Genomic DNA, 26120 nt, shown 5'->3' with positions numbered 1-26120 from the left:
CACTTTCTTCAACGCAAGTTATCTACATTTGATGGCTTTACACCCAGGAAAACTATCCATATGAAACTCGTTGATGCCATTAGTTTAGAGAATTTGTATAATAAGATTGCAGCTGATGAACCTGTGGCTAGAACATCGCCATCGGTTCAAGATGATATAGTGCTGATCTGGACATTAAGAACACCATGACTGGTGTGTGCATCATATGAATTCTGCATGTATCAATCTGGCTTCAGTCAAATGCCTAGAAACTACTTTTTCCGCGAACTTCTGCCTGTGCTTTAGATGGTATTGTCATAGACACAGCATAAATGGAAAGTGAAGGAGTTATAAGCTTTGACAATTGATATAATTTCCATCACCACATCTTCAGATTTACCACAACATTCACAGTCCCATCAGGATTCCTCATTCTGAACTACAAAGGTTATATTCATTCCATAGGCAATCTTGTAATAAGACACTGGGTGGGTAAGTTCTTTCAAATAGAGCGCTTAAGTTCCCTTCTAAAAGATATTGGGGAGTATCCGTCGCAATATCTTAATGGCCGAGTCACTATTATTGCATAATCTTTGTGTCGAGCAGAGTATCCTGTAGCTGAGGGCGGAAACCAAGTATAGAATGTATTTGGTTCTTGCCGTTGGTATGTTAGGTGGGCAGGGTGAGTTCTCGAATAGATTTGCAACATGCGCTCTCACCTTCGTTCTCATCTCATTCTCTTCTCATCATTCGTGTACCAACCAGCCCAACCAAAAAGATTCTTCACCGCATGCATCCCTTACTTATTATGGCTTCCTTAAGATATGAAGAAGAGAGAAAAAAAAATGTTATCAAGAAACTCCTTGTGGGGACCCCAGCTACGATGGCTGGTACTTTGCGGCCATTGAGCGGATCTATTGTCGCGGACCAACTTAAGATACCACTCGACCACCCAACTTTGTTGTTTCTTGATGTATAGATTGGCGAGATGAGGATATATATAGACGAGTTGGGGTGTGCTGGTTGAACAGTGGTGGATGAGTTGGGGATATTGTCATCAGATTTCGGAGGTGTAAAAATGGGAGGATTAATTGACCATAAAGTCCGCGGCTTGGGGGTATTTTTATTTTATTTCTTGTGGCATTGGTTAGTGCTGGGTGGAAGGGAGAACAATTGTCTCCATTCTTTTGGAAGGGGACATTTGCAGAAAGTTTACACCGCTCTCGTCGCTGGCCATTCTCGCGAGAAATTTCAAGAATGAGAGATTCCTCCTTTGCGCTCACAAATCTATTGGCTCATTCGACTTGCTTACGTCAAATTCGAGAATGGGTCCAAATTTTCAGATATGCAACAAAACTTTTCTACAAAGTATCAGGTCACGAGCTAAAGTGAATAGGTAGAATGATCCAGAATATCTACCCCTCAAAGTTCAATCTTGCACTGCCCTTACAGATTTTTCTGCTTGTCTTTATTATTCATTCACCTTCCATTACAACTTTGAATAATTCCTTCCTATTGATTATTCATTGACTTTAAGATGCTCACAATACCACCACTCTTACTCGAGCACTTCTCTCCACCTCTGCCTTCACCAGGAGACCCTCAACAGAAGTCGCATTTCTTGTTTACCTTCTCTATTCAAACTGTAGCAAAACAGCAACAACGAAAACTTGACGAACCTCCAAGACCAAGAATGTCTTCGGATATCTGAGTGTCACCAGATCTATTTCACGTAGAAATCAGTAAATAATTTGGGAGATCATACTTGAAGTGAATACTAGGTAGCATACCGTACTTTTCATTTCCTGAAACGCCCTGTTACCTGAAAACAAGATTATCACCGAGGCTAAGGGCACAATCGAAATTCACTTATACAGCTGCGGGGAAATTGCCATCTACTGCGCCTCAAGATTTGTTTCTTTAATACTCGAACATCCTCTTCTACTTTGCTTTCTCGATCTTACAACTTCAACTTGCGAGTTAACTTTCATCACCTGGGCAATGCTCGCGGTACATCAGCAAAGATGCAATCACTTCGTGTGATCTACAATATGATGTGGTATGTTTGGCCTCTATCTCCATCCTTTTTTACCTTTGATCAACTACATGTGTCCTACCCCACTTGGTCTTCCATCAGCTATTTTGGTTGACAAAAACGTTCGATCTTACTTTTCAACTATTGTTCTATACTTACTTCTTAACAGTGGACATGTCGGGCCTTTCTATTCAGGACCGTGAAGTTACACAGAGATTGTATCCGCATCTTCTATCCAACGACATGATGCTGCCGCCAAGCCAACGAGACTCGATAGCTACCTCACTCATTTGAGCACGGCATCCACACAAGCTGGTATTATACTCCTCAATCACCGACATGGCTTCGCACAATGGATTGTCGTCGTCTCCAGCTACCTGCTGTTTCATCCACTGATGTGGCAGGTGTGGTCTTTGTCGGGTTCTTGTGTTTTCTGCTTGCTTGACATTGATTTGCATGCCTTCGGGATTTCCAATGTCACCTTCAAACATCAACTTGAAGAGCAATGTTTCACATCGACGTAAGTTTTCATTTCCATTCTGTTTATAGAAAAGTTTAAACAATTAACCTGACAATGTTTAGATGACCCGCAAATCTCTAAATTCTTCGTCCATACTATGAGCTTGGTCAAACCACAAACCAGGACACTCAACAATCTCGACTGCACGGTTTCAAGAATTCTACCACATCGTTCGATAGTCTCGGTCTTCGTCCGGAATGACATAAAACTACCACCGATAAAGCTCAGTGCTAAAAGCAAGGCAATCCCGAGCAACATTCTGTGCTATCTCCTGCACACCACGACTGGGACCTTTAGTCCGCTCAAATACGTGAAGCTTACCAAGTCTCACCTCGACAATAGGGTTTCTTTTCACGAGTTTCTCGCCCGACGGCTGTATACCTAGGCATACCCTGTTCAACCAGTTACGAGGACCTCTTGATTGAGGTTCGCCCGAGCGCTGTATACTCAGATACGCTCCGTCAACCATTTCTGGGGAATTTCTTGATTGAGTTTCCTCTCGATATTTCCATCACTCTGTGGTGCGTTAGCGCCGCAAAAAAAAACATTTTCACTTCCAGACTGCGTGCCTGGAAGGATATAAGCAACACATTGACACATACCGACAACACTCAGCTCTGTGGTCATGGACACAGCAAATACTGCGTACCAAATTCCCTCGTTTTTTCGAATATCTTAAGATCTTTGGAAAGTTACGATTCAGGATGTCTCCCATCAATACTTACCAAGCTCCAAATATCCGTCTGGTAGGACGTTAATCTCCCAACGACAAGTCTGGCACACTGTGATTACACAATACAGTACCCGCAAGACAAAAATCCGAAAATCTTTATTGGCAACCTATTTGCTGTTGTTGATCTATTCGATCTACCGAGAATGCTCGCGAATAGAGTCGCTTCATCTTCTTTTCCAAACTTATACTTCCTCTGGAGTGTGGGCTTACTTGGTGTTGTGACCCAAGTCCAGTCAAATTTTCTATGCAGATACTTCTTTCCAGCTTATGGCTCATTCAGTTCAGCACGATAGCCTCTGTCTTGTATCCTAACAAGCGGTACTGAAACATCTTCACGCTTTTCGAACATTTGTTGTACATCCGAAAACATCACAAAAGAAATTCATCACAAGCACACTCCCTCGACAGCTTTGACACCAACTTCTCACTTATCTTATTCAGAGCCCACGTTATGAAGGGCGTCTCAAAATAGAAGCACCTTATGTCTTCCAGACTTAATGCCAGCTTCTCTCTTATAACCCCCTAAGCACGATGGTATAAAAGGCTTGAATACCTTGATTTGCTCTTTTGACTACTCACGATTACCTTTAAGAGTCACTAGCAGTGTAAGTTCAATCACTCGAGTTTCCGATACCAACGTGCTAATGTTAGAATAGGATCAAGATGCATTGATTTGGATCATTCAAAAGAAAAAGTCCAAACCACTACTTCGGTAGCTTTTCCTCTCGGAGTCTGGTAAGATTTCGAGCTTTTTTCGCCCATTTTCAAAGAGCCGAGCTCTTTTCAGAAAGATTGTCCTGAGCATGACGTTAAAAGGCTTACTTCCTCACCCATATCCAAAGGGTGTAGACGCATTGATTAGGATAAGAATTAACAACTCTCCATATTCTAATTACTACTTCGGTAGCTTTTCCTCTCAGGGTCTGGTAAGATTTTGAGCTTCATGCATTTTCGACAAAGAGTCAACCTCTTTTCAGAAAGATCGTCCTGAGCATGACGTTAAAAGGTTTACTTCCTCGCCCTTAAGGTGTAGACGCATTGGTTAGGATATTTCGACAGGGAATCAACAACTCTCCGTATTCTAATTACTACTTCGGTAGCTTTCTTCATCAGTCTTGGCACAGCTTCGACTGAGATAGGCTTTTCCTGGCGGAGCTCGAAGCTCTGCTATCAATTCAAAACTGTCCTGAGCACGACTTTAAAAGGCTTATTCCTCGTCTGTACGCAGAATACGAGACGCATTGATTTGGATATCTCGACAACAATCTATACCCAAGTCACTACTCCGGTAGCTTCTTTCGCACAGTCCGAGTATGACTTTAAACTAGAATCTCGACATCTTTTCTCGAAGTCTGACTTTTTTTTGCGGTCTGGATATTGGATAGACAATAGTCCAATAGTCCGCGTTCGACAAGAGTGGTAACTCGCGTCCAGCCATATGCCCCATTTTCCTCCAGAAAAATGAGACGCGTCAGCACGGATACTCTTCCAATTACCATATCCATGCTACTAATTTATCTGGCAACTCAATTCGGACTTTCTTCGACCAGAAAAAGCAGCTTCTGTTCTCCCTTACTCTAGTCATGACTTCGTCTACCAAGAGTACTTCACTTCGGCGTTTGCTGGTCTAAGCATGACGTTAAACTCGGTCTCCACGTCTATTTGGATAACTTCTCAAGTTCCCTGATCCAAATCACTACTTCAATACAGCCATCTAAATATCTCAAAAATAGATTCGACTTCACTGACGGATCATTACTATTTTTCGAATGTCCGGTACGACATAAACTACCAATCAATCAACAAGGCATCTCTCCGTATAGGCTTTACGCTGAACCGGAATTTGGAAGAATATCTTCAAAGTCTATTTGATTCCGCACTTCTTGACTCACGGTCTGGGTATTGGATGATCAAAATGTCCAGTATTTCAAGCCTCGTCGAGCGCAGTCGTCTTCGACGTCTCTTGAAAGTCCTTGGCAAGACGTTAAAAGGCCATAATTCCCTGCAGGCCGACTGCGGGACGAATTGATTTCGATGAACCTTTCTAAATTCATAGAAATCACTACCTATCTAGGTAGCTTCTGATGTCAATACGAGCAACATTGAAATGTACTGCCAAACGATGTACATCAATGCCTTGCTCTCGGGATCACGTTTCAAACGAGAGTACATTACGACGTACTACCCAAGGATGTACGGCAATGCCAGCTTTCACAATCATACTTTCAATAGGAGCACATTACGACGTACTGCCATTTGATTTATGTCAACACCAGCTCTTAGGAACCTTTGATTAGGAAGGGTTCCGTTCGGGAAATTCCTTTCCTCGCTCTAGTCTAATTTCGAAAACCTTACTGCAGCACTTTAAATCACTCCATACCACCAGTCTATGGACTGGCAATATTTTGATCGAAAGGGCGGGATTAATCAGCTTTAAGAGGCGAGACGCATTGATTCAGATTCCCCTTTGTGGTCTGGATTACTACTCACTTTTGTCGTTAAATTCTTCTGAAATCTTTGTCTGGTAATGCCATAAACTACCACCTCTGATAAAATCTGAACAGCATTCAATAGAAGCAACTATTCCTTGTACGGGTCAACAACGTATGGAATTGCCAGCTTCAGGAACCTTGGTTGGAGAGGTTCCAATTCTGATTAGATAAACAGAAGCACGTATCAATGTACTTTATATTGCTGCTGCTCCCTATTGGGGTCCTTGATTAGACAAGGTTCTGCTTTGTTTCTGATTTTCCCTGCTCTAGTCTAAATTCACTTTACCTCACCCTCTACATTTCGAACCAGCCTCCACTACATCTGGTACATCAATCGATTCTTCTTTGTTGTATATCACAGATTCTGGGGAGAGAAAGCAAGGTGAGAGGCAGGACGCATTGGTCTAGGTTCCTCTTTGAGGCATGGACTACTACATCTGTAGCTTTCTCTGATATTTTGGGTCTGGGTATGACATAAACTACCACAGGTCTTCAGTTTCATGGCGGGACAACATATAGGAATGTGTCAAGTGTGTTTGGCTTGACTTTAATCGTTGGGTCTGATGGGTACCAACTGGATCTTTTCTTCTTCGGCATCCTCGCCAATTCGGATGGGCAGGGGTTCGAAAATACATGTCTCGAAGGATGGGTGGTCAATTGAATTAGGTGTTACGATGAAAAGATAAGGGATTCTTTCCAGCATACTGGGCCAGTTTACGTGGTGGTCTAGCGTGGATAAGAAGCTTGTAGGGATCGCTTTCCGGTCAATGGGCCATTCGATACAATTCCAATAGTTAAATATAAACACTTGACTCATTATTTTGATCTTTGCAAATGTGATTATTCATACAATCTCTCTGTCATCTACTTCTAACTACAGGTTCGAGTTTCCACACATAAATTGATTTTGTCCAAATGCTTGCATCAATTGGGGTATGAGAAAACGAATTTATTCATGGATGCTCGAAAGTTCGAACCCAGGAACTGTTTCATTCAAAAAGATGATATCTATGTGCAAAAACGAATCCAATACATCCCCTACACACTAAGAAATTTCATTCAATTTCATTCAATTTAATCAAACATTTCCTCCCCAAATCACTCTAGCTATGCTTCCCCTGCATTTCCTTCCAAACTCCTCTTACATGGAGATACCCCAATGACCCATACGTTTAGCATGGGCACTAGTAGTCTGATCTCTTGGTGTAAGAACAATATCGCTCTGAACCGTAGTAAGGTTGCCAAGATACTGCGTCACGTATGAGATATCATCCAAAGTAACCTCCTCGGCTGGTTTACTCCATCCCAATTCAGTAGGCAATTTTTCATTTTCTGCGTATCAAATTAGTCTCCTTCTTTTACCAACGGAACAAAAAAGTGTCAAAACTCACCAATCCAACTCTCAACCAAAGTTCTATTCGCTGTAACCGCAAATTTATCACCAAAAGCGACAATTGGCGCAGCCATCTCTCCAAGACTGAATGCTTCCACGGTGGAGGTGAATGTGAAGTTGGGATTGGTGGAGCGAGAAACGATTTGTCGGAAGAGTTTACCGTCGACGAGATGTTGAGCGGTGAGGACCTCGGAGGGCCAGTAGACTTTTGTGGTGTCGAAGATGGTTTGGTTGAAAATGTGGTTGTTGCCGAAGTAGGCGTCGGAACGACTTATACTTCCGTCGTGTTCGAGGACGTTGTGGCGGTTCAGATCGTCGCTGATGGGTGTTAGTTGTGGGGCTTTATATAGGGGGGCGGGCGGTGACAGGAATCAGGATTGAGGGTACTTACAGAGTGAAGGAGGTGGTATTGGGGTAAGCTGGGCTAACTGGTATGGCTTGTTGAAACATGATTGTTGCGAGAGATTTGTTGAAGTTGAGACCATCGTTGAGACCCTTGACAACGTTGTATTCCGTGAGATTCCTGCCATCGCGGGGAAGAAACCCATGATTTGCTAGGGTGTTCATCATGGGACATGGACCGCGGACTATGAGATGTTAGTATCTTGTAAAGAAGGAGAAGATGAGGTTTGATGAGTAAGACATACAGTCGGTATCTGTAGGTGCTATCCAAACACCTTCAGTATCATTGACGGCATCATGTTGGTGATAGTGAGCTCTAGCAGTGACCAAGCCAAAGGCTAGAGTAGCGGGAAGAACGTTGAGTCTCATATTGGCTTGTAGAAGTAATTGTGTATTTGAAATTGAAGTGATTTAATGTGAGTGAGCTGTGAGTATCATTCCAGAGCAGCAGATCGAAGTATTTATCACATCAACAGCTTCTAGAACATCCCCCTTCTCAAACAAGACTCCTTGTATCACAACACTTCAACTCCATCCTGTCATATTAGATGAACCTATCATAGGACGGTCCGAAGAAACGATTCGCACAAGGCAAGCAACATAGTAAGTATTGCACTGCCTTTGGTGATCACTGCCATCATCGTGGATCGAAAGACCCCGGATACCCACTACCAGACGAAGAGAGTTGCTGGGCCCCCCTCTTAGACAATTTAGAAAATCAATGCCGGACATTATGCATATCTGAACGCCGTCAACGTTGGCTACCCGCAAGTAGAGCCGATGATGAAGTGTTTCTCGGACCTCGCATTCGTTTTGACATGCCACTTTAAGTCGTAGTCAAAGATATTAAGATGGCAGTTCCACAACCAATGTGAAACTCGAAGATCCAATAGGGGTCAATCTATTTGCTGATCTTGATACTCGGAGAATATAAATTCGTCGCATTCCCCGTAATATCCATCCTCATGGGTCTTTTCTCGCACTCGCACTCGCGCAGCCAATTACGAACAATGTATTCGCATAACAATGGTGATGGCTGGAAGAGCCAAGTGAGGTCTAAAGTGATGCCTTCTCGATTAAAGTTTCTTGACAAGCTTGAGATCCATAGTATGGTCTGTGGAATGTTCTTATTGCAGATCTGCTACATGTTACATGACATAGTTTCGCACTCGGATTCTCGGATTCGCATCAGGCATACACATAAGGCTTGAAATTTTGCAAATGATGGACTTTTGATTGGTTTGCGAGAGCATGGAGTTTGGCTCGGACAGCAGTGAAAATGATGGATCCTAGAAATGACGCCAGTGAAAGTGTTTGATCTTGATAAAAAGGAATGATAGCTGCGGGAGAAGACGAAATATTCGTCAATAAAATTCCGTGTTGTTTGTTGGCAAGCCACGTCTCTCATCTTTCTTTTACCTCTAGATTTCACATTCGATCAATATTCACGAACAAGAACTTTGATCTCGTCTTTTGGTTCCATGAAGCAGACACACATTAAGTGGTACCAAAAAGATTGCAGTCCTAGACCAGACCAACTGCCCAGCACACTGCAAGCTGAAAACATACAGATTTCTATCAACGGTTCAGACAGGAAAGCCGGATCTTGATACGATCGTCTCCAGCATCTTCTGTTTATTTCACGAGAACATTAATTTCGGATACGCAGACCACGTGACAACTCATCAAACACGCTTTCAAGATCTTGACAATAAACAAATGTCGAATGCGAAGTTTCACATCTATTCAGCTATCATTTCAAATGGATGTTACTAACTACTAGGTAACCGCGATGCTTGAATGTCATGGGAATGTGTTTCGTGAATACTTACTGCACGTGAGGCAGAAGGAACTCTCGACATGGTTGAGTTTCGATATTTGACTCGCACTTTGCCTTCCTATACAACTTGATATTCCCGGATTTTTACAAGATATCTAGGAGCCCCCAAAATCAGCTGTATGCTGCTTGCTAGTACAAAGAGAAGAATCGCGATCTTTCTCAATGTCGACAATTAATTACCGACCACAGCAATATCTCACCCACACGAAACAGCAAGATAATAGATTTGCACCCTCAATTCCTTAATTCATCACCATCAACCCACCAAAAGCTCACTGCAGCCCTCACATTGGTCTACTCTAACCCCCCATAGCCGCCTACCCCTACATGCAAGCGCTCGTGCCTGTGCGCAGCCCAAAATAACCTTGAAAATCATGTACCGAGAGACATTCTGAACCAACCATTTACAAATCTCACAGGACGTCTATGATTTTGGAAATCTGATTGGGACAGACTTCTGGGGATTTTACCGTCTGATTGGAAGATATGAATACAAACATGGCGAAGTGCACAAGCGGCATGCTATACCGCCCTATCATTTTTGAAGCACTGCATTTGAACCTTCAGCGTTATCCTCATCAATTCTGTTGGTTGAAGACATCTTCAACTATTGAATTGCAAGTGATATAATTATCTGATAGCAAGGAAGTATATGTACCTATTGAAGTCCCCCATTCTATTCATTCCGTAGGGTCGTCATATCTGAGTTGATTTCGCGTTCTTATTCTTCAGCTTCTTGTGCTTATTGTGGGGTATTCTTACTGCATTTCTCATCTTACATTCGTTCTTTATCGCGATATCATCATATCAATACCTTCTCTTTCTCTCTTCTCCATCATTCAATACCTCAAACAGCGAAAATGGCAGGCCCATCTCCATCCCCGGAACCAAAGCAACCCCTCACTATCGTCACATCCTCCTTCCAAGAATTCACACCCGAAGCTTCCTCTTCCCGCCCCCGTGCAACGATGGCTCAACATGCCAACACGGCATTCATAGCCATTAGCGCAATTCTTGGTCTTGCTATCATGGCTACATCAGCAAACGCACTCCAAGTCTTCCATTCCACTCATCTGGGCGCTGAATTTCGATTACCAGTCTGGCCTCAAAGTTTTGATTTGAAACCCACCATTGCCGGGGTCGTTTGTGGAGTTGTAGTTTTCGTTATGAATTCTGTGGCCCTTGTGGGGCAATTTGTTCCTGCCGTACGTTACTGACATTTTCTCCCGAGTTGTGTATTTAGAGCTAACTCTATATCGAATAGTTGAAGCGAAACCCCCTAGCTCTTCCTACTCTCATTCCACTGGCTATCGCCCTTCTTGCTGCAGTCGTCGCCTCAGCAATTCCTTTCGATGCTTTAACTTCCTCGACAAAGTGGACTGTCCAAACGTGGAGTTGCCAATGGTCAAATATCAGTACATCAACCTCACCACATTGGGGAACGTTGTGTTCGGAAAGCAGAGCTGCAGGAATCATGAGTGTATGTGTGATTCCATTTGAAGTGTTAGCGGTAGCTTCGGTAATAGCTTCGGTGATGAAGGCAAAGAGAAATGTTCAGCCCGAAGGACAGTGGGAGAGGAAAAGTAGTGCAGGAGAGATGTCATGAGTGACTGGCATGAAGAAAGGTGTGGATGGATGAGGCTACTTCAATGAGTAAAGTAGAGGTAGGGAGTCGAGCGATTGGTTCATATATTAGCGTGGGGCGGAGCGAACAAACGGATATCTTCTATTGATTATGGCTTTTCGGGTGGTTTTATGTTTGAACGATTCAATGTATTAAAATGACATCAGTATCAGCATCTACGGAAGAAATGTAGGATTGCGACTTACGGGGAACAGAGGGACTTGGTAATAAATTGTTTTGTTTCGATCTGCTTGTTATTTTTCTTTCCTTGCCGGGAATTGCGTTGTCTTTTCGATCATTAATGCAGCGAGTGCCTGTGAATGTAAGAAGCACTTAGAGTTTAGGAGACGAAATTTCAGACTCCCTCCAGTAAGAATGGTTATAGCGTTGCATGAAGTTTCCCCCAGTTTGCCCGCGCTCTAAGTAGAGCGAACCACCTAGGAGGCCGGTTCATGCTTGAATCCACAGATGCCAGACTTTTCATTCGCAATCAACTGAAATTTTGTTAAAAGCCGGGAGTAGGGGATAAAGAATATTGTCATTTTAGTAAACTACACATAAAAAATACACATAATTCCCTGTCTATCCTGCCAGTGGTGGTAATTTTCCTATCCATCCCTCTTTTTTCCCACTCATAGAAATGGCCAAACGAGTGATGAGCCATATCTTAGAGTCTCTCGTGTTTTGAAAATGAATGATAGTTGTATGGAGTAAACTTCATTGCAAATGATAGACGAGCGACAATGTTATCCTTCAAGATAGGTACTTGCAGATATAATCAAACGAATCGTAGGCCTGTAACTAACTCCTTTTTTTTTTTTTTTTTTTTTTTTTTTTCAAATACAATCAAAATCCCCCAGTGCCTTTTGAATTCCAACTTTTCCAATTTATTTACCTCAAACCTAATTATCAGATCTCATCCTACCACTCAATTTGGACGATGCCGCAATTCCCCAAACACTGCGCCATGATAAACGTCTCTTTGTCACATGAGCGCATCATTGTATGATTCAAAATTCATCGATTGACGTTTTCTTCTGATGGCATTTGATCTGAAGATCCCACAAGAATATTGCTGCTGGACGCTCATACTGCTTTCTGAGGTGTTGGTAGTATTTGTCAGGCTTGGCGGATCGGAGTTGGATCTTTGACTGGCTTCCGAATCTTCAAGGGCGCTCTCTGGAATGGGGTCCCCTTCGGGAACAAATCCCCGCACAGCGCTACGATCTACTTTTGAACGGCATTTCTCCTTGATGGCGGTCACTGTCGAAGTTTTATCTTCTAGGATGTCATGCTCTTGGGATTCTTCTTCGGCGGAGAGCTCACGACTCGAATAGCGACAAAGAGGGGCTCCAAAATCGTCGTCGTCTTGAATAGAGTCATCGGCTACTCCTGACATTAAAGTAAGATTTTGTTGCGATTGATTGAGCCCGTAGCTGTAGCCAAGGAGGTTACGGGTGGCGATGGTTTCCAAATATTCACTTGATGCAGAAGAGCCTTGGGTGTCAACATTTGACATTGCTTGAAGCATTCTATTCGAATTGATAACTTCTTCAATAGAACCAGTGAATTCACGACGTAATCTCTCTACCCTGGGTCGTCTTCTCAAGGTCGTGCCTTCAGGGTCAGGGTCTGAATCGATAGGTTCCTGTGTAGTTTGAAGCCTTTGCGCATTCTCTTGGGCTGCGTTCTCGCCTCCTGTCTCATTTGAAGCGTCTTCTATAATTGGCTCAACAGATCTTACAGACTTGGACCTGGAGATGAGGCACGTTCGTGCAGGACTCGACATTCGGATGACTTCAGCTTCGACTTCTCTGATGCCATATACATCAACGTTCGAAAAACTCTCTTCGGAATTCTGTCCCGAGCTGCCGGCTCGCTTGATGCTGTGCGCAGTGTCTCTTGTGTGGCCATTTGCAATCTTTCTTTCAGCATTCTCCCTGAGTTCATCTCTGGTAAATGCGCCTAGATCTGCTTCACTATGTCTTAGAGACATTCTTGCCTCATTGTCTCTCCCGGACTGACTCCACCTTCTTAAAGGATTAAGCCTTCCTGTCCATGAAGAGACCCTGTGGCGTATCAACTTCCATGTTGACATTTTCGGTTCCTCGGGAGATTCTTTAATCATCTTGTGTATGATAGCGATATTTCTATCCACAGGTTCAAGTTGAATGATCTTTGGAGGGGCTCTTTCCTTCGAGAACAAGACTTCGGTATTGAAGTTTGGATCAGGTATAATGGCGCCATTATGAATCTTTTGCGGACCTTCACTAAGTCTTTCTGATTCTCTGGGATTGTTGCCATTCATATCATCCAGATGGGAGGTGGCTGCTGGATCCCTGGAGTTGGACTCAGCCCCGAGAATATTGCCCGAGGCGTTTGACTTGTGAAATTCCAACGCCTCTGATTTGTAAAACTTCTCATTTTCCCTTCTGAAGCTCAGCAACATTCGCTGATACAAAGATATAATTGGCTCATCGTCATCTCCATTCCCATCTCCATATTCACCTCCACCTCTATGTTTGTCTTTATATTTATCGCCATTTTCATCGTCTGTTTCGATATTATCGTTGTCGACGTCCTTTGTAGAGCAATGATGATATCTCTGGAAGTTGCGGCCTCTCTTTCTCTTGATGCCGTTCTTCTTCCTGATAAATGGTCTGGTCTTGGGTTTGTGACCATAAGTATGGGTGGACGACTTGGTTTCCATGTCTCTTCTATTTCCACTTCCAGTTACGCTCAACAGTTTGGGCGATTTATCGACCTCGCTACCATTGGCATTGACTTGTTTATTGAAATTCGCAAACTCTTGAGTAGGAGTCTTGGCGAGATGGCCAGAAACAGCATTCTCATCACTTTGCATTCCATTGGCTTCATTTTGCGAAAATTGAGGAAAGTTTTCAGGAGGCGGTGGCATAGTAATCGTCATCGAAGTTCGTTCGCTGGCGGTTTGGGTTCTTTTGTTGACCCCGTCTTGGGGTTTTCCTCTGTAGGCCATCTTGATTATCAGGAATAATTGGACTGTTGGAGGTGCGAGTCGATTTGGTGTTTTAGATAGATATGGTGTGATGTTTGAGCAGATAGTTCGATGAACTTTAGATGTAGATTATTTTTTGCGTCGATGAAAGGCTTGTAGGCGATTATGTGTTTGTTGTTATGTAAAGCCTCTTCGACGAATTGAGTTGACTAGTTGTGCAACTCAAGATGAGAGATAGGAAGGATGTGATTTTTGTATGAGAGAGAAAATGTGTCGAAATTGGAGATAAGATGACGTTCGGTGTCAATTCGAATGTCCAAATAGCTATAGATTTGAGACCTCAAAGTCTTCGATACAGCAGATAGCGTTGTGGCTCAGTTTACACGAACTGAGCTCCAACTAAAAGGGGAGAATGAAATTCGATAATCTGAGCTGGATGAGGATATGGGGCATGATGATGGGTAACGGCTTAGATTCTGTGTTTTCTTTCTGGTGTGATTGCATGCGTTGGTCGACGTTGAGGTGAACAAAAGTAGAGTTCTTTGAGAGAGAAAGGGAAAAGATTCGAAAAGATGGGAGAGTGGAAAACTAGGAATGTAAACACCTGACCGTAGTTTGTAAGATTTAGCGCATTTCCATCACTCCCTCAACCGTACTGATCTTCATAATAGTCAATCACTCTTGCAGTGATGTATACAGACTAGAACAACTAGAACAACTTGAAACATTCTCAGGTTCCTATTCTGAGAGGTGATTTCGTACAGATTTTGCTCTTATTGGTCTACTTTGAGCGTTATCACTTCACGTGAGATTAAACTTCCCCCTAAATTTAACGGTCGCTAAAACTACCGAGTAGTGTCTTGGCAATTTGCAACGGCGGAAGATAGTGCTACAACCTCAAATAGGAATAGCAATGATCTCGTTGAATCATTTCCATGTCACACAGCTATTGGAATGATAAAATTTAAATGTCAATTCAATTAAACCCGGCGTATCGTCTTCTATGATAAGACATCACCATTTTGTTTATTTCCCCGATTTCATTGTTGGGAATCAATATGGAAGGTGCGACTTTAGTGAATCAATACCGATAATTCTTCATCCCTTCCACGCCTACATAAAGGACCCCACCACGTACTCATACTCGAGAACTTAGCCCACGTCCGGCCTGTTGATAGCTTTACTAGTGTACCAGATTTCACTTCATTGCTGATGACTAAATTTTGATACTGACGCGATAAAGCAATGAATAGAGGCCGCGATGCGTCATGACTTACCATTTATAACTCTCATAGCCGGTTATTTCCTTGATTCCATCATCGTATTGTCTTGGGTTTTACGAAGTCATGTCGCAATGCGGTTGATCTTTGTTCGAGTGGGGTACATTCAACATCTGGCTTGCACAAAACATCGTCACATTTGCATATTCTTGTATGCAAGGTCTATGGTATCGTACGTTCTTTCGAGTATCTCTTGTTTCTATCAGGAACGTTCTCAATCCATGCACCTTACACTCTGTACACTTATTCTTCTCCATCTCCTACCGGAAATCTTCCCCACCATCCCCACCATCCCCAGCCTTCCATTCTTCAATTGCCCTTTACTTTCAAGGCAGTCTCATACCACTACAACTAGCCAGACTATCTGCGTCATCTCAAAAATCCCCACTCACACTCTACATCTTGTAAACAGATTCTCCAATCATGATGCCAGCTTGAGATTCCTAAACGCAAACAAGTTGCACAAGAGATACACACAATGCTCATTAACACCCTTAAAACCCAGCTTCCAGCGCATCATTGAGGACTTCTTGATTTTAAAATCTTTGGGTGTAAAGAAGCAAGCATTTCCTTAGGATTTATTTTCCTTCTGACTTGATAATAAAGCATAAAATTAGACGAAGAAACAAACCACAGGCCATTGCCTCGTCTCGAGATACCATGATCATCTCTCTCTCACAGAGGAAAGTGCTAGCCTAAATAGGCATATTATATGTAATTATATCGACACCAGAGCCCTAAGGGGTATGGCTGGTATAATGGTAACCATGTCCATTACAATAAAATCCATTTTCCTCTCACCGGAATCGATTCTATCACCTACATAAATCCCAATGATCTACACGCTAATTTTGTCAGAATCTCGTATGTCACATGGCATATCTGTTCATGCAAGGTATGCCTTACACATTTACCACTCATAGTTCGGACTAAGTCATGGTTAAGGAACGCATGATGAACTATTGATTGTGCATGACGCTTAGATGTGCAACAAAACCTAATTTTTCTAAATTTTCATTTTCACACAACATCATTTGTGGGATCATATGATTTGGTTCACATTTTGGGGCGCTAGGGGTGGAATTATTCCCTAGTTTATTGCCGGTGTGAGAATACATACGTGTTTGTATATTCGTGCGGAATCCTTCTTCTTTACTAGATACTACAAGTGCTCTTAGTCAAGTTTGTAAGTAGCTGCTGTAAGTCAAAAATAGAATTTGTAAAGTTTATCTGATTTTCAAATTAATTCAAATCAATGCAGAGGTTTTCGATAGTCAAAGTCCTTTGCTTTTGATAAATTCTTCTTATTTATGCAGAAGTGATGCGTCATTAACCCCTACACAATTCAGCAGAATCCATAACATCCTCGCATTCATCAGGAAAAGAACAAATTCTGTGCATCTACTCCCTCTTGAATTCAACGATATGAGGGTCAATAGGGATCAAATGCAACTTGCAAGATTAACTTATCAATACTCATTCTCACTGTGCAAATTTAAACAGGAAATGACTTGAAAATTTTACAATTGATATAAAATGATTATATTTCACCACTTGCGATGTTGAAGTCGGTTCGATCATTGTGAAGTACTTGAATTTTAGTATGGTTCAAAATGATAGAATGCTTATCGAAGCAAAGTGATGTTGGAAATGGAGTGATTTCTGACGGGGGAACCGGAACTTGTTAGCTAGACTCTACGGTCCCCTGAGACCTGTACATTGATAGGATTTGGGGAAACTAATTTCTATGCTCCACTTCTTCACGTCTTCAATCTAAAGATTTGTATGAGTTTGTTCGAGTCTTGTTGTGTAGAAAGGGTTGAGTTAGGGATCTTGGATACTATTAGATCTTGCAACTTGAAATGAATTTGATGATGCGTTAGATTGGCAATAACTAAGACAGTTATTCTCTAACAATGGTGTATAGCCGAAGAGAAATCTATTGAGAAAAGATTTACAGTGCAATATTGTATCACTCTAAGATGAAGAGAAAACCAATTTCACCAAAATATTTGTAATTGAACAAATTCCTAGCTACTTAACACATCCCAGAAAGATTTTCACCCAAGAATCAAATACCTCATTCCTATCACAGAAGAAGTCTTCCCTATCCACCATTTTAAAAAGAGACAAAATAGCCAAGTCAATGGTAAATACTCCGCTCGCATAACATTGACCCCTGTTCCCTTTCCATCTATCTACCTTCCAAATTTTGTACCACTCCATGCATCTATGCACCGTTACCGTTGTAGGCAATGAGGTTTGGGCTTCCAGAACCAGCGCTGGTGATGAGATTGGCAGTAGCCAATGCCTTAATTCTAGCCACGACAGCAGCTGGTGTTGCCAAACCCTCAAGAGCGATCAAGTAAGCTGCAAGACCTGCAACGTGAGGAGTGGCCATTGAAGTTCCGCTAATGGTGTTGGTAGCGGTTGTGGAACCGATCCAGGAGCTAAGAACGTTGACACCGGGGGCGAAGATGTCAAGAACGGCACCGTAGTTGGAGAAGGTAGCTCGGGCGTCGTTTGCATCAATGGCACCAACCGTGATAGCGTCAGGGGTGGAAGCGGGCGAGGTGTTGGCTGCATTTGCCTGGATGGAGAGTTAGTAAATCCTGTTTCCAAGTTCTAGAAATTCAAGATACAAAGAATCCAAACTTACATTGTCGTTTCCGGCAGCTACAACAACTGTTACACCGGCAGCAACTGTGTTTGTAACGGCACTGTTCAAAGCAGTGGATAGACCACCACCGAGAGACATGCTTAGAACAGACTTAGCACCACCATTGGTAGCAACCCATTGAATACCAGAAATAACACCGGCGTTAGTTCCTGATCCATCAGCGCCAAGAACCTTAACACCAACGATCTTTGCCGACTTAGCAACACCGTATGTACTACCACCAATAGTACCAGCGCAGTGAGTTCCGTGACCATTCTCATCAGTGTTCTATTCTGTGTTAGCAAATTCAATTCCTGATTGCCACTAGATTTGAACATACAGCTGATCCAGAGACAAAGTTGGCTCCCATGCTGGCACGTCCACCAAATTGAGAGTGAGCAGCGTAGACACCAGTATCGACAACGTATACAGTCACACCACTTCCGGCGGTAGAATCATAGATATAAGTAGTAGTATCTTGTGCACGGTGAGAAATGCGACCTAGCCCCCAAGTAGCTCCAGTTTGAGTTTTCAATGTTGAAGCGTAGACCTTTTGATCTTTCTCAACGTATGCAACCTAGTCCAACTGTCAGTAAGTCACATATTTCGTAGTGAGAATGCATACTTCTGGTTTGTTAGCGATCTCAACAATGCTTTCCGCATCAGCTGTGATCTGATATCCAGCGAAGTCGTGAATCTTGTAGTTTGCACCGACTGATACGGCGTTGTCACGTTTTGCGACGATAGCGTTAACAAAGTCAACATGGCTAGCAGTCACCTCTGGTGAGATATCCTTGTTGTAGACGACAATATAGCTATCGGCGACGATATCCTTAGCGACGGTGGTTGGAGTCTTAATCTTTGGATGAGGTACTCCGATTGCTGGTGCACCAAAAACAGGAGCAAAAGCAGCCGCGAAAGCGGTAAGAACGGTGAGATAGCCAGCCATGATAAAGATGTGGTCAAAAGGTTATTCTTGATGAAGAGTTAATGAAGAAGATGTTCCTGGTGATAGAGTTTCAGAGGGAGACAAAGGCAGTATTTAAATCAAAACGGTTGAGGCTCTTCTGCATATGCAACTTGCATATGCAACCTACAATACTCACTGTCGACGATGATTTCGAGTCGCGAACAAGATAAGATTGCCATGAACTGGATAGCCAAGGTATGTTGTAATTCGATATCACCACGTTAACTACATACCTCATCGTCACCTTCTACAAATGATTGTTATCGCTACCTTCAGGCACAGGTCTATCACATTTATGGAAGCTGTTAAGGATATGGCATGAAATATTGCTCCAGGGCCTGACTTGGCCACTGGTTATTATCATGGAATGTAGAGATTTCTGCGATGCTATTCGACAATCATATCGGTATGGGGGTGATTGAAGAATGAAGCAAGCCAGTACTAGTATAACACCATCGAGAACGCCATCAACTAAGATGGACCACGAGCCGACACAAACGACATGAAATAGGTATGAATCTCAGGCTAAACGCCATCATGGTAGTGTATGTCATGCTCTCCAACTGATTTTCATGTCGAATTGGGAAGTTGTGAAGCTTTTCTTATCGATCTGTAAATATGCGGCATGCGATTGGCACACAACCTATAGTCTACGTAGGATTGCCAAGCGTGTAGCCAAGCGCTCATCCTAACAATCAAATGTAGTGACACTTGCAGATATGAAGAGACGCAGAAGCGCCAAGTGAAGTGGGCATATGATTGTACAATGTCTTCGAAGATGGCTTCATCTCACTAGAATCAAATAACAACCTCCCTTTTCGAGAATGAACTTTTATCGAAATTTGTCTGGTTTCGAAGTTCGAAAGGATCTCGTGATGGCGAAATCGTCTTGGCTATGACTTCGCGTTATTGCTTGTTGAAATCTGTAATGCCGATATTTTCGACGCCGTGGCTGAAAAGGCTTATCTCCTGCCGGAAAAAGATCATCTATAATATTCCTTTGGTGTAATTCTACGGTTGTATTTCTGCACACTATCTCCTTCTCGATCATCTTGGCGGTTCCAGCTTGGCAGCACAAGATATTGCGATAATACTATTCGTCTTGGAAAAGCTTGTAGTAAGGGTAATGGCACTTGGCTACATTACTTGGTTACGTTCATTTAAAGATTGAGAGAGGGTAAGGTTACGGGAGAAGGACACAGGCGGAGAATCTTCAAAGTGGGTTTCCGTCATGCTATCAGATTACCGTCTGGAATTAGCCGGATCTAGAATAGGAAGGAGTGAATTTTACCCTGTCTATCACATGAATGGCACGTGCATTTCCGAGTATTTAGTACAAGACATGCTGAGAGATGACTTCACTAATGCAACTACTAGTGAGTTGCAATTGAGATTGAACCATTTTGAGGGTCTCGGGTTCTAATGGTCCGCTGCTAGAAAAGTTAGAACAGATACACGATGACAGCGCCAGCAAATTAATTACCTTAAGAGTTCGTACTGCGAGAGATTACGTTCCCTCTTCTCATGACCGGAAAACCAAACAACCGGATATCAAAGGTAACACGGAATTTGCCCCCCTGAATCATATCTTTCATATTAGCCGATCAAATGTCAAAGATAGAACAACCGGATAACGAAACAGTTCTCGGTGCCATGTATGACACATGAACCATGCTTCAACGTACGACCCCTTTAAATTGTTCTTCGTAAAATGTCAGAATTATTAGTGTTCTTTCATGTGTCAAATGCAAATGAGGGGATCCTTCTGTAGATCATTGCATTCATCAAACATCTACTCAACCCAGAATCCAGAGATTGTCTCCTCATGTCCTACCTCACGATTCTTCAATTCCTCAGTCCCCGATTCCATATTCCATACTTGATTTACATTTAGATACTTGGGAAATGAAGAATAATTCTTCATCCATGCTTTTCCCCTTTCTCGGGTAGGAGATTAAGAAACAACACGCATCATTCGAAGTCGTTTCGTAGCCTCAACCCCACAAGAAAATACACAAAAATCTCACCCAAGAAAGCGTCCGCACCGTTAAATTAAATATCACTAAGATGACTGTGAGTTCATGCTCAATCAGAATACTATGTAATGATTCACGAAGTGTTCCGCGTAGAGCTAGAAGGCAGCTAGCCTGTCAAAGCCAACCACAAAGGAGTTAATAGAAATCAAAGGCACCTTGGTGTGTTTTTTCTAAACATAAGAAGAACAGCCAAACCAACTAAAGTAAGTCGTATCTTCAACGGAATTATCTATCGTATATAGAAATTCAAAGTAACTAGCTCCCCAGTCCAATATTGGGTAAATAAATTCATCGGAGACTCAAAGAAATGATTTTATACCAGGAGAAGGTTACGTCAGCCTCCTACTTAAATAGAAATTCTAACTGACCTTGGTTACCTATCAAATTCTGACCCAGAGTTCACCAAGCACAATAATATACCACGTTCAAAAGTAGTTCAGATAGATTCAATGTTGAAATCAAGAGATAATGTATCATTCCTGCTTGTTGATATTTTGATAGACAAATGAATCCCGTCGGCAACTTCGCTTTCAAGATTTATTCTTCGATTCAAAGGTGTAATTTTTCAGGACTTGTTAATTAAATACTTTGTCCCTTCTTTGTTAGTATCACTAGATCTTCGAAGCATAGTCGAATGATCAAGGTCTTCATTCTTGTTAAAAAATTGTGCTTTATGTAGCCTGTCTTATGTGTCCGCGCACCAGTGGTTCTCCCCCTCAAAACTACCGACAACAACGGTGCTGTCGTTCTCTAACAGCCAGAACTTCTCAAGTCCACTCCACCCACAACTCTTCCACTCTCACTTACTTCTTATCAAAGTAATCAAAAGCGTCCCTAAACTTCCATCCCACCAATGTGCCCTGCGTATTTCCCTTCGCGTTATCCAAAACCCAACATTCCATGATGTCTCCTCTCAATCTCTGTTCTCTTAATCCTAGAGAATTGACACTGACTTTAGCCACGAGCTCTAAGTCTTGGCTGTCGGAGGTGCGTCGCCTACCCAGACTGACGGTGTCTTCCTCAAATGGGAGAAGACGGGAAAGAGCAATGCGGAAGTGAGTTGATGCTATAAGGGAGGATTGTTAGTTCCCATTGTTAATGATAGCAGCATGGAGCGGAGAGAAAAGTAACATGTGAATTGTGGCTTTGTGAAAGGGAGAGATACTCACTATCAATATCTGAGCGATTTGCCTTGTATATTTTCTTACTTGTCAGGTCAAAAACAATGGCATAATTCTGTTCCCAGGTGGTAGGATGCTTTCTACCTGGTAGATGTTGTCCGTTCAAGCTGTCCTGATTTTGTTGATCCATTTTGATGAATTTTTGATAAGGGTTTCGAGTTCTGGTAGGTCTTTGCGTGTTCTGTAGACAATTCTTTTGATAGATTGCTCTTCTGATGCTTTAGGTCTTTCTTGTGAGAAAGATGACGGGTTATATGCTATCTTGCGTCCTAATACGGTCGAACATCATCTCAATGTTACGGTTTTCTCAGTGTGTGAATGCGTAGTTGATGAGTGAATCATTTCCAGTCCTACGCCCAAATACGGTTGATAGAAATGAAGGAGCTGTACTATATAATTACTGTATTAAAGATCAATCCGGCCAAGTTGCAACAACCTTCCGATTCTCAAGCTGACAACGACATCTAAGCTTGCATCTTTGGCCATCCGCGCTCTTAAAAAATACACACTCAATCATCAGATCAAGTTGATAAATAAATTTTCAGAGCTTCCACCAACAACAAAGTGATAGTTCTAGAAACAGAAGATGTCGATTTATAATGATCCCCCTTCGTCATATGATGTCGATGAATATGTTTGGTATTCCGAAAAATGTGATTCCAAAGATTGGGAACCAGCTCCAATATCAACCACGCGACAATTAAGCATCTGGGAGCAAAACAATGCCCTAGTATTTAATTTACCAGAACTCAGTGTGTACATCGTTGATCGTTCTGCTTTAACGTGTAACTATACCCTACTTGTCCTTCTCATTCCAATCATTTTAAGAAAAAATATATCTAACCCTCCTTAGCAAACCATACACGCATTACGCTCGCCCCCCTCCATCCCAAAAACAAAGATGAGATCTACCTCGGAAATTCAAAGACAAACGTAATCATGCGTAGTCTCAAACAAGGCTTCAAGAGCGGCTTCAAGACAGATTTCATGACTACCTTCAAGAACAATCTCAAGCGCACTAAAGAGACCGGATCGGTTGATCATCACTATTTAACATGTTATTCCATCGATTTTCTCAATGTATGGGAGGAAAGATTGAGGGGAGAAATCATGGAGGCTTGGGTTCTGGATGGTATGAATCCCAGCCCAGTCGATCGGATCAGCAGGACAAAGTTTTTGGTTGCAAAATATATGATAAAGATGCGCGTTATCAAGGGCGCATCCTGCGGCGATAAGCCTTAGCTCGCATCTTTCCATATAGGTTGTATCCCTTGACACTGGTCTGCATCTGTACAGAAAGCAGGTCGGCGTTGAGAAATGGTGGTACATGGATTTTCTTGGTTCTCTGAAGTCTTTACGAACTCCGGATCTTGTAGACATCATGGCAAAACATATGGCACTAGCAAATATTATCCAAATAGCTAATTAGCTGAAAATCCTGGGGTAGATCAATCTTGAGATAGGCTCAATTCAAATGGTCCCACCTGGGGTCAATTCCCGAACTATACTACTCTTCTCATAAAGACCAAAGTTCGTGATCAGATTTGAAATATTGATATAATTGTGGTTTTTATTGAACATGATTCTTTCCTCGTGCATCTTTTAATCGTCCGTGAAGATCTTCCCAGTTGAAGGTATACTAGCAAAGAAATAAATTGGCATTCGTCCCCAAGAAATCACTCGCCTTGAATGTGACGAAACTAAGAAGAGGACCTCTCAAACAAATTGCAATAGAAATAATTCGGATGATCAATATTACCTTCTTGAAAATCGCCTCATGTGCTAAAAATAATAATTTGCACGCAGAATGAATAAATGTCTCTGTGGAAAAAGAGGAAGTAATAGGAGTTGACAACGCTACAAAGTTTATTGTGCAGCTTTGCAAAGTATCGAGAAATGTATTTTGAGGAGACATTTAATGTCCCACTCATCACTACCAGAAGTATCTTTTATCATTCGGCCTACTAATCCTCCAATATTATTTTTGTGCCTTCCAAGCATGCCAACCAGCTGCTACTCGTGTTCGTTTGATACTCCTCTGAACCGGATCTTGCTTAAGAGGATCATCTGGTGTTTTGTTCGCAGAAGTCTTTTTAATCTTCTCAATATTTTTGAGATATTTTCTTTGGTCCTTGACTAGCGCGACGTACTTCCCACCAAACTTCCGTTCAGCGTCCTCAAGCAATTGTAAGATTTCCCGATCGCGACCTCCTGCCTTACCCATAAAGTTCAACAGGCGGTCGGGGTTACCGTCAAGTTCCATCTTCTGTCGGAGGAATCGCTCTTGTCGTTCTGGATCAATATCACCATATGCGAGGTTGTCAACACGCCATCCATATACTAGGGCAGCCTTTTGAGGGGCATGAGTGGGTGAGTATTCTGGAGAATGTAGCGCTTCATAATATAACCGATCAACTCTTTCGGCACGTTCTTTGTATGCAATTGTATTGATACCGTCGGTTTTTTGGTTGGACCTCAAAACTTTTGCTACCGATATAAATTCTGCAGGGGATTTGATAATTTCCGCATATTTGAACAGGTACTTCTCGTAGAATGATATTTTGACACCTTTCCATAGTTCTGCACGACGGCGATAGATCTCGGCGTGTGGAACTTCGAAGGATCCGTCAGGGTAGGGCCCGATTTTCAGCAATTGTTCCCACAGATCATCCGCTTTTTGAAGGCGTGCAAAACTTGCTTCGTCTGATTCATTAAGAGGGACATTGGCTGCAAGGTTTGTAGCTGACATGGACAACACAAATGCAGATGTATGATTAATTTTGAGTGCAATTTCAAAGCATGCGGACGCTGCTTCATGAGTACCACCTTCTCGATGCCTGGTACCTAATATGCACAAACAACTGGCCAAGTCCTCCGGATCCGGGAGAGAGTTATGAAATGAAACCTGTACTAGGGCACGCAAGTCGGGGAGCGTCTTCATCCAGTTTGCTCTTCCCCTGAATTCCTCCCAATCGGTAGCTGGTCCATTAATGATTTTACGACGATGGCATGGACTCAATGTCTGTGGAGACTGAAACATCTCTTCCGCTTCCTTCACTTGGCCTGATAGCCCCAGGGCGGACTCGATCACATCTTCTGTTGCGCCCTGGCGCAAATATTTCAATGATCCTACAAAATCCTGCAAATCATACAACACCAACCCATACTCAACCCAATAGTCGACAACGTCATTTTCCCCAGCTACTTCTAACATCTGATCAGCGGCAGCTCTTGCTGCTGCGGGTTGCTTCAATTTCCGCAAGGCGCGGCTTTTGAAATACAGACCCTTAGCAGATTCTTCTAATGAAGGAGTTCTGAGATATTCATCAAGCGCTGCTCCAGGTCGATGGTCGTTGAGAAGTGCTTCGATGGTCCAGAGCTTCTTTTCTGTGTCGTTAGCCAAACCCGGCATTGCCTCCAGACGCTGATATATTTGGCTAGCTTCACTGTAATGTTCTGTTTCAAACAAGCCTTTGGCCAAGTGCTTCAAAAACAGTGCATGATTTGGTTTCTCATGCAAATACCCTTGGGCAATGACTGCCGCATCCTCAAATAATCCAGCGGAAGATAACCCATTAACACACAGAATCGCATAGTCAGGGGCATCAGATTGTTCCACTGCGGTGTTTATCGAGAGATGCGCGCCTTCGGGCAGAGAAGAGGACGAGGACGAAGACGTCAAAGGCGAAGGTTGGTCACTAGAATCATGCGAATTGATAGAGAGCCTCGAAAACATGGCAGCAAAACGTTACAAAGTGAAATATATTTATCGATATCAATGGTCAAAATGTAGTAGCAGTAGCAAAAATGATGTACTCCCGGGACAAAGTGTTGAGGTATGAGAAGATAGAATCACTGAAACCATTGACTTGTGAGTGCTTGCAGGTGACTTAATAATTCTTTGTTCTCATTTTTTTACGGCGAGGCTGATATGTTGTAGCAGCACGAGTGAAGAAACCCACAATCAAAATTCCTAGCAAAAGCCCCGCTAAAGTGTAA

General features: G+C 42.6%; 8 protein-coding genes across 8 annotated transcripts; 2 read left to right on the top strand and 6 right to left on the bottom strand.

Annotated features, from left to right (window-relative positions):
• Positions 1 to 2205: 2205 nt before the first annotated feature.
• Positions 2206 to 3003, bottom strand: EAE98_011511 (uncharacterized protein; the record flags this gene model as incomplete). The annotated part of the gene is made up of 3 exons (XM_038959133.1): positions 2206 to 2553; positions 2655 to 2764; positions 2856 to 3003. The coding sequence occupies 3 exons, from the start codon at positions 3001 to 3003 to the stop codon at positions 2206 to 2208; spliced, it is 606 nt and encodes a 201-aa protein (XP_038804487.1).
• A 3897-nt stretch (positions 3004 to 6900) lies between these two features.
• EAE98_011510 (uncharacterized protein) lies at positions 6901 to 7923 on the bottom strand (the record flags this gene model as incomplete). Its single annotated transcript, XM_038959132.1, has 4 exons — positions 6901 to 7091; positions 7151 to 7470; positions 7544 to 7739; positions 7800 to 7923. 4 exons carry the CDS (start codon positions 7921 to 7923, stop codon positions 6901 to 6903), a joined length of 831 nt encoding a protein of 276 aa, XP_038804486.1.
• Positions 7924 to 10254: 2331 nt separating this feature from the next.
• Positions 10255 to 11000, top strand: EAE98_011509 (uncharacterized protein; the record flags this gene model as incomplete). Its single annotated transcript, XM_038959131.1, has 2 exons — positions 10255 to 10599; positions 10659 to 11000. The coding sequence occupies 2 exons, from the start codon at positions 10255 to 10257 to the stop codon at positions 10998 to 11000; spliced, it is 687 nt and encodes a 228-aa protein (XP_038804485.1).
• A 1003-nt stretch (positions 11001 to 12003) lies between these two features.
• EAE98_011508 (uncharacterized protein) lies at positions 12004 to 14016 on the bottom strand (the record flags this gene model as incomplete). The annotated part of the gene is made up of 1 exon (XM_038959130.1): positions 12004 to 14016. The coding sequence occupies one exon, from the start codon at positions 14014 to 14016 to the stop codon at positions 12004 to 12006; it is 2013 nt and encodes a 670-aa protein (XP_038804484.1).
• Positions 14017 to 17273: 3257 nt separating this feature from the next.
• EAE98_011507 (uncharacterized protein) lies at positions 17274 to 19248 on the bottom strand. Its single transcript, XM_038959129.1, has 4 exons — positions 18560 to 19248; positions 18275 to 18511; positions 17935 to 18222; positions 17274 to 17865 (listed from the first exon to the last, which is right to left on the bottom strand). The coding sequence occupies exons 1-4, from the start codon at positions 18881 to 18883 to the stop codon at positions 17506 to 17508; spliced, it is 1209 nt and encodes a 402-aa protein (XP_038804483.1). The 5' UTR covers positions 18884 to 19248; the 3' UTR covers positions 17274 to 17505.
• Positions 19249 to 21743: 2495 nt separating this feature from the next.
• Positions 21744 to 22251, bottom strand: EAE98_011506 (uncharacterized protein; the record flags this gene model as incomplete). Its single annotated transcript, XM_038959128.1, has 2 exons — positions 21744 to 22006; positions 22110 to 22251. The coding sequence occupies 2 exons, from the start codon at positions 22249 to 22251 to the stop codon at positions 21744 to 21746; spliced, it is 405 nt and encodes a 134-aa protein (XP_038804482.1).
• A 456-nt stretch (positions 22252 to 22707) lies between these two features.
• On the top strand, positions 22708 to 23363 carry EAE98_011505 (uncharacterized protein; the record flags this gene model as incomplete). Its single annotated transcript, XM_038959127.1, has 2 exons — positions 22708 to 22873; positions 22975 to 23363. The coding sequence occupies 2 exons, from the start codon at positions 22708 to 22710 to the stop codon at positions 23361 to 23363; spliced, it is 555 nt and encodes a 184-aa protein (XP_038804481.1).
• Positions 23364 to 24099: 736 nt separating this feature from the next.
• EAE98_011504 (uncharacterized protein) lies at positions 24100 to 25857 on the bottom strand (the record flags this gene model as incomplete). The annotated part of the gene is made up of 1 exon (XM_038959126.1): positions 24100 to 25857. One exon carries the CDS (start codon positions 25855 to 25857, stop codon positions 24100 to 24102), a length of 1758 nt encoding a protein of 585 aa, XP_038804480.1.
• Positions 25858 to 26120: the final 263 nt, after the last annotated feature.

This window comes from Botrytis deweyae (assembly GCF_014898535.1).
Source record: "Botrytis deweyae strain B1 chromosome Unknown BDEW_049, whole genome shotgun sequence".
In the NCBI taxonomy this organism is placed as follows: domain Eukaryota; kingdom Fungi; phylum Ascomycota; class Leotiomycetes; order Helotiales; family Sclerotiniaceae; genus Botrytis; species Botrytis deweyae.
The sequence above is the reverse complement of the archived record's forward strand: the minus strand, read 5'-3'. Positions and strand labels throughout refer to the sequence as shown.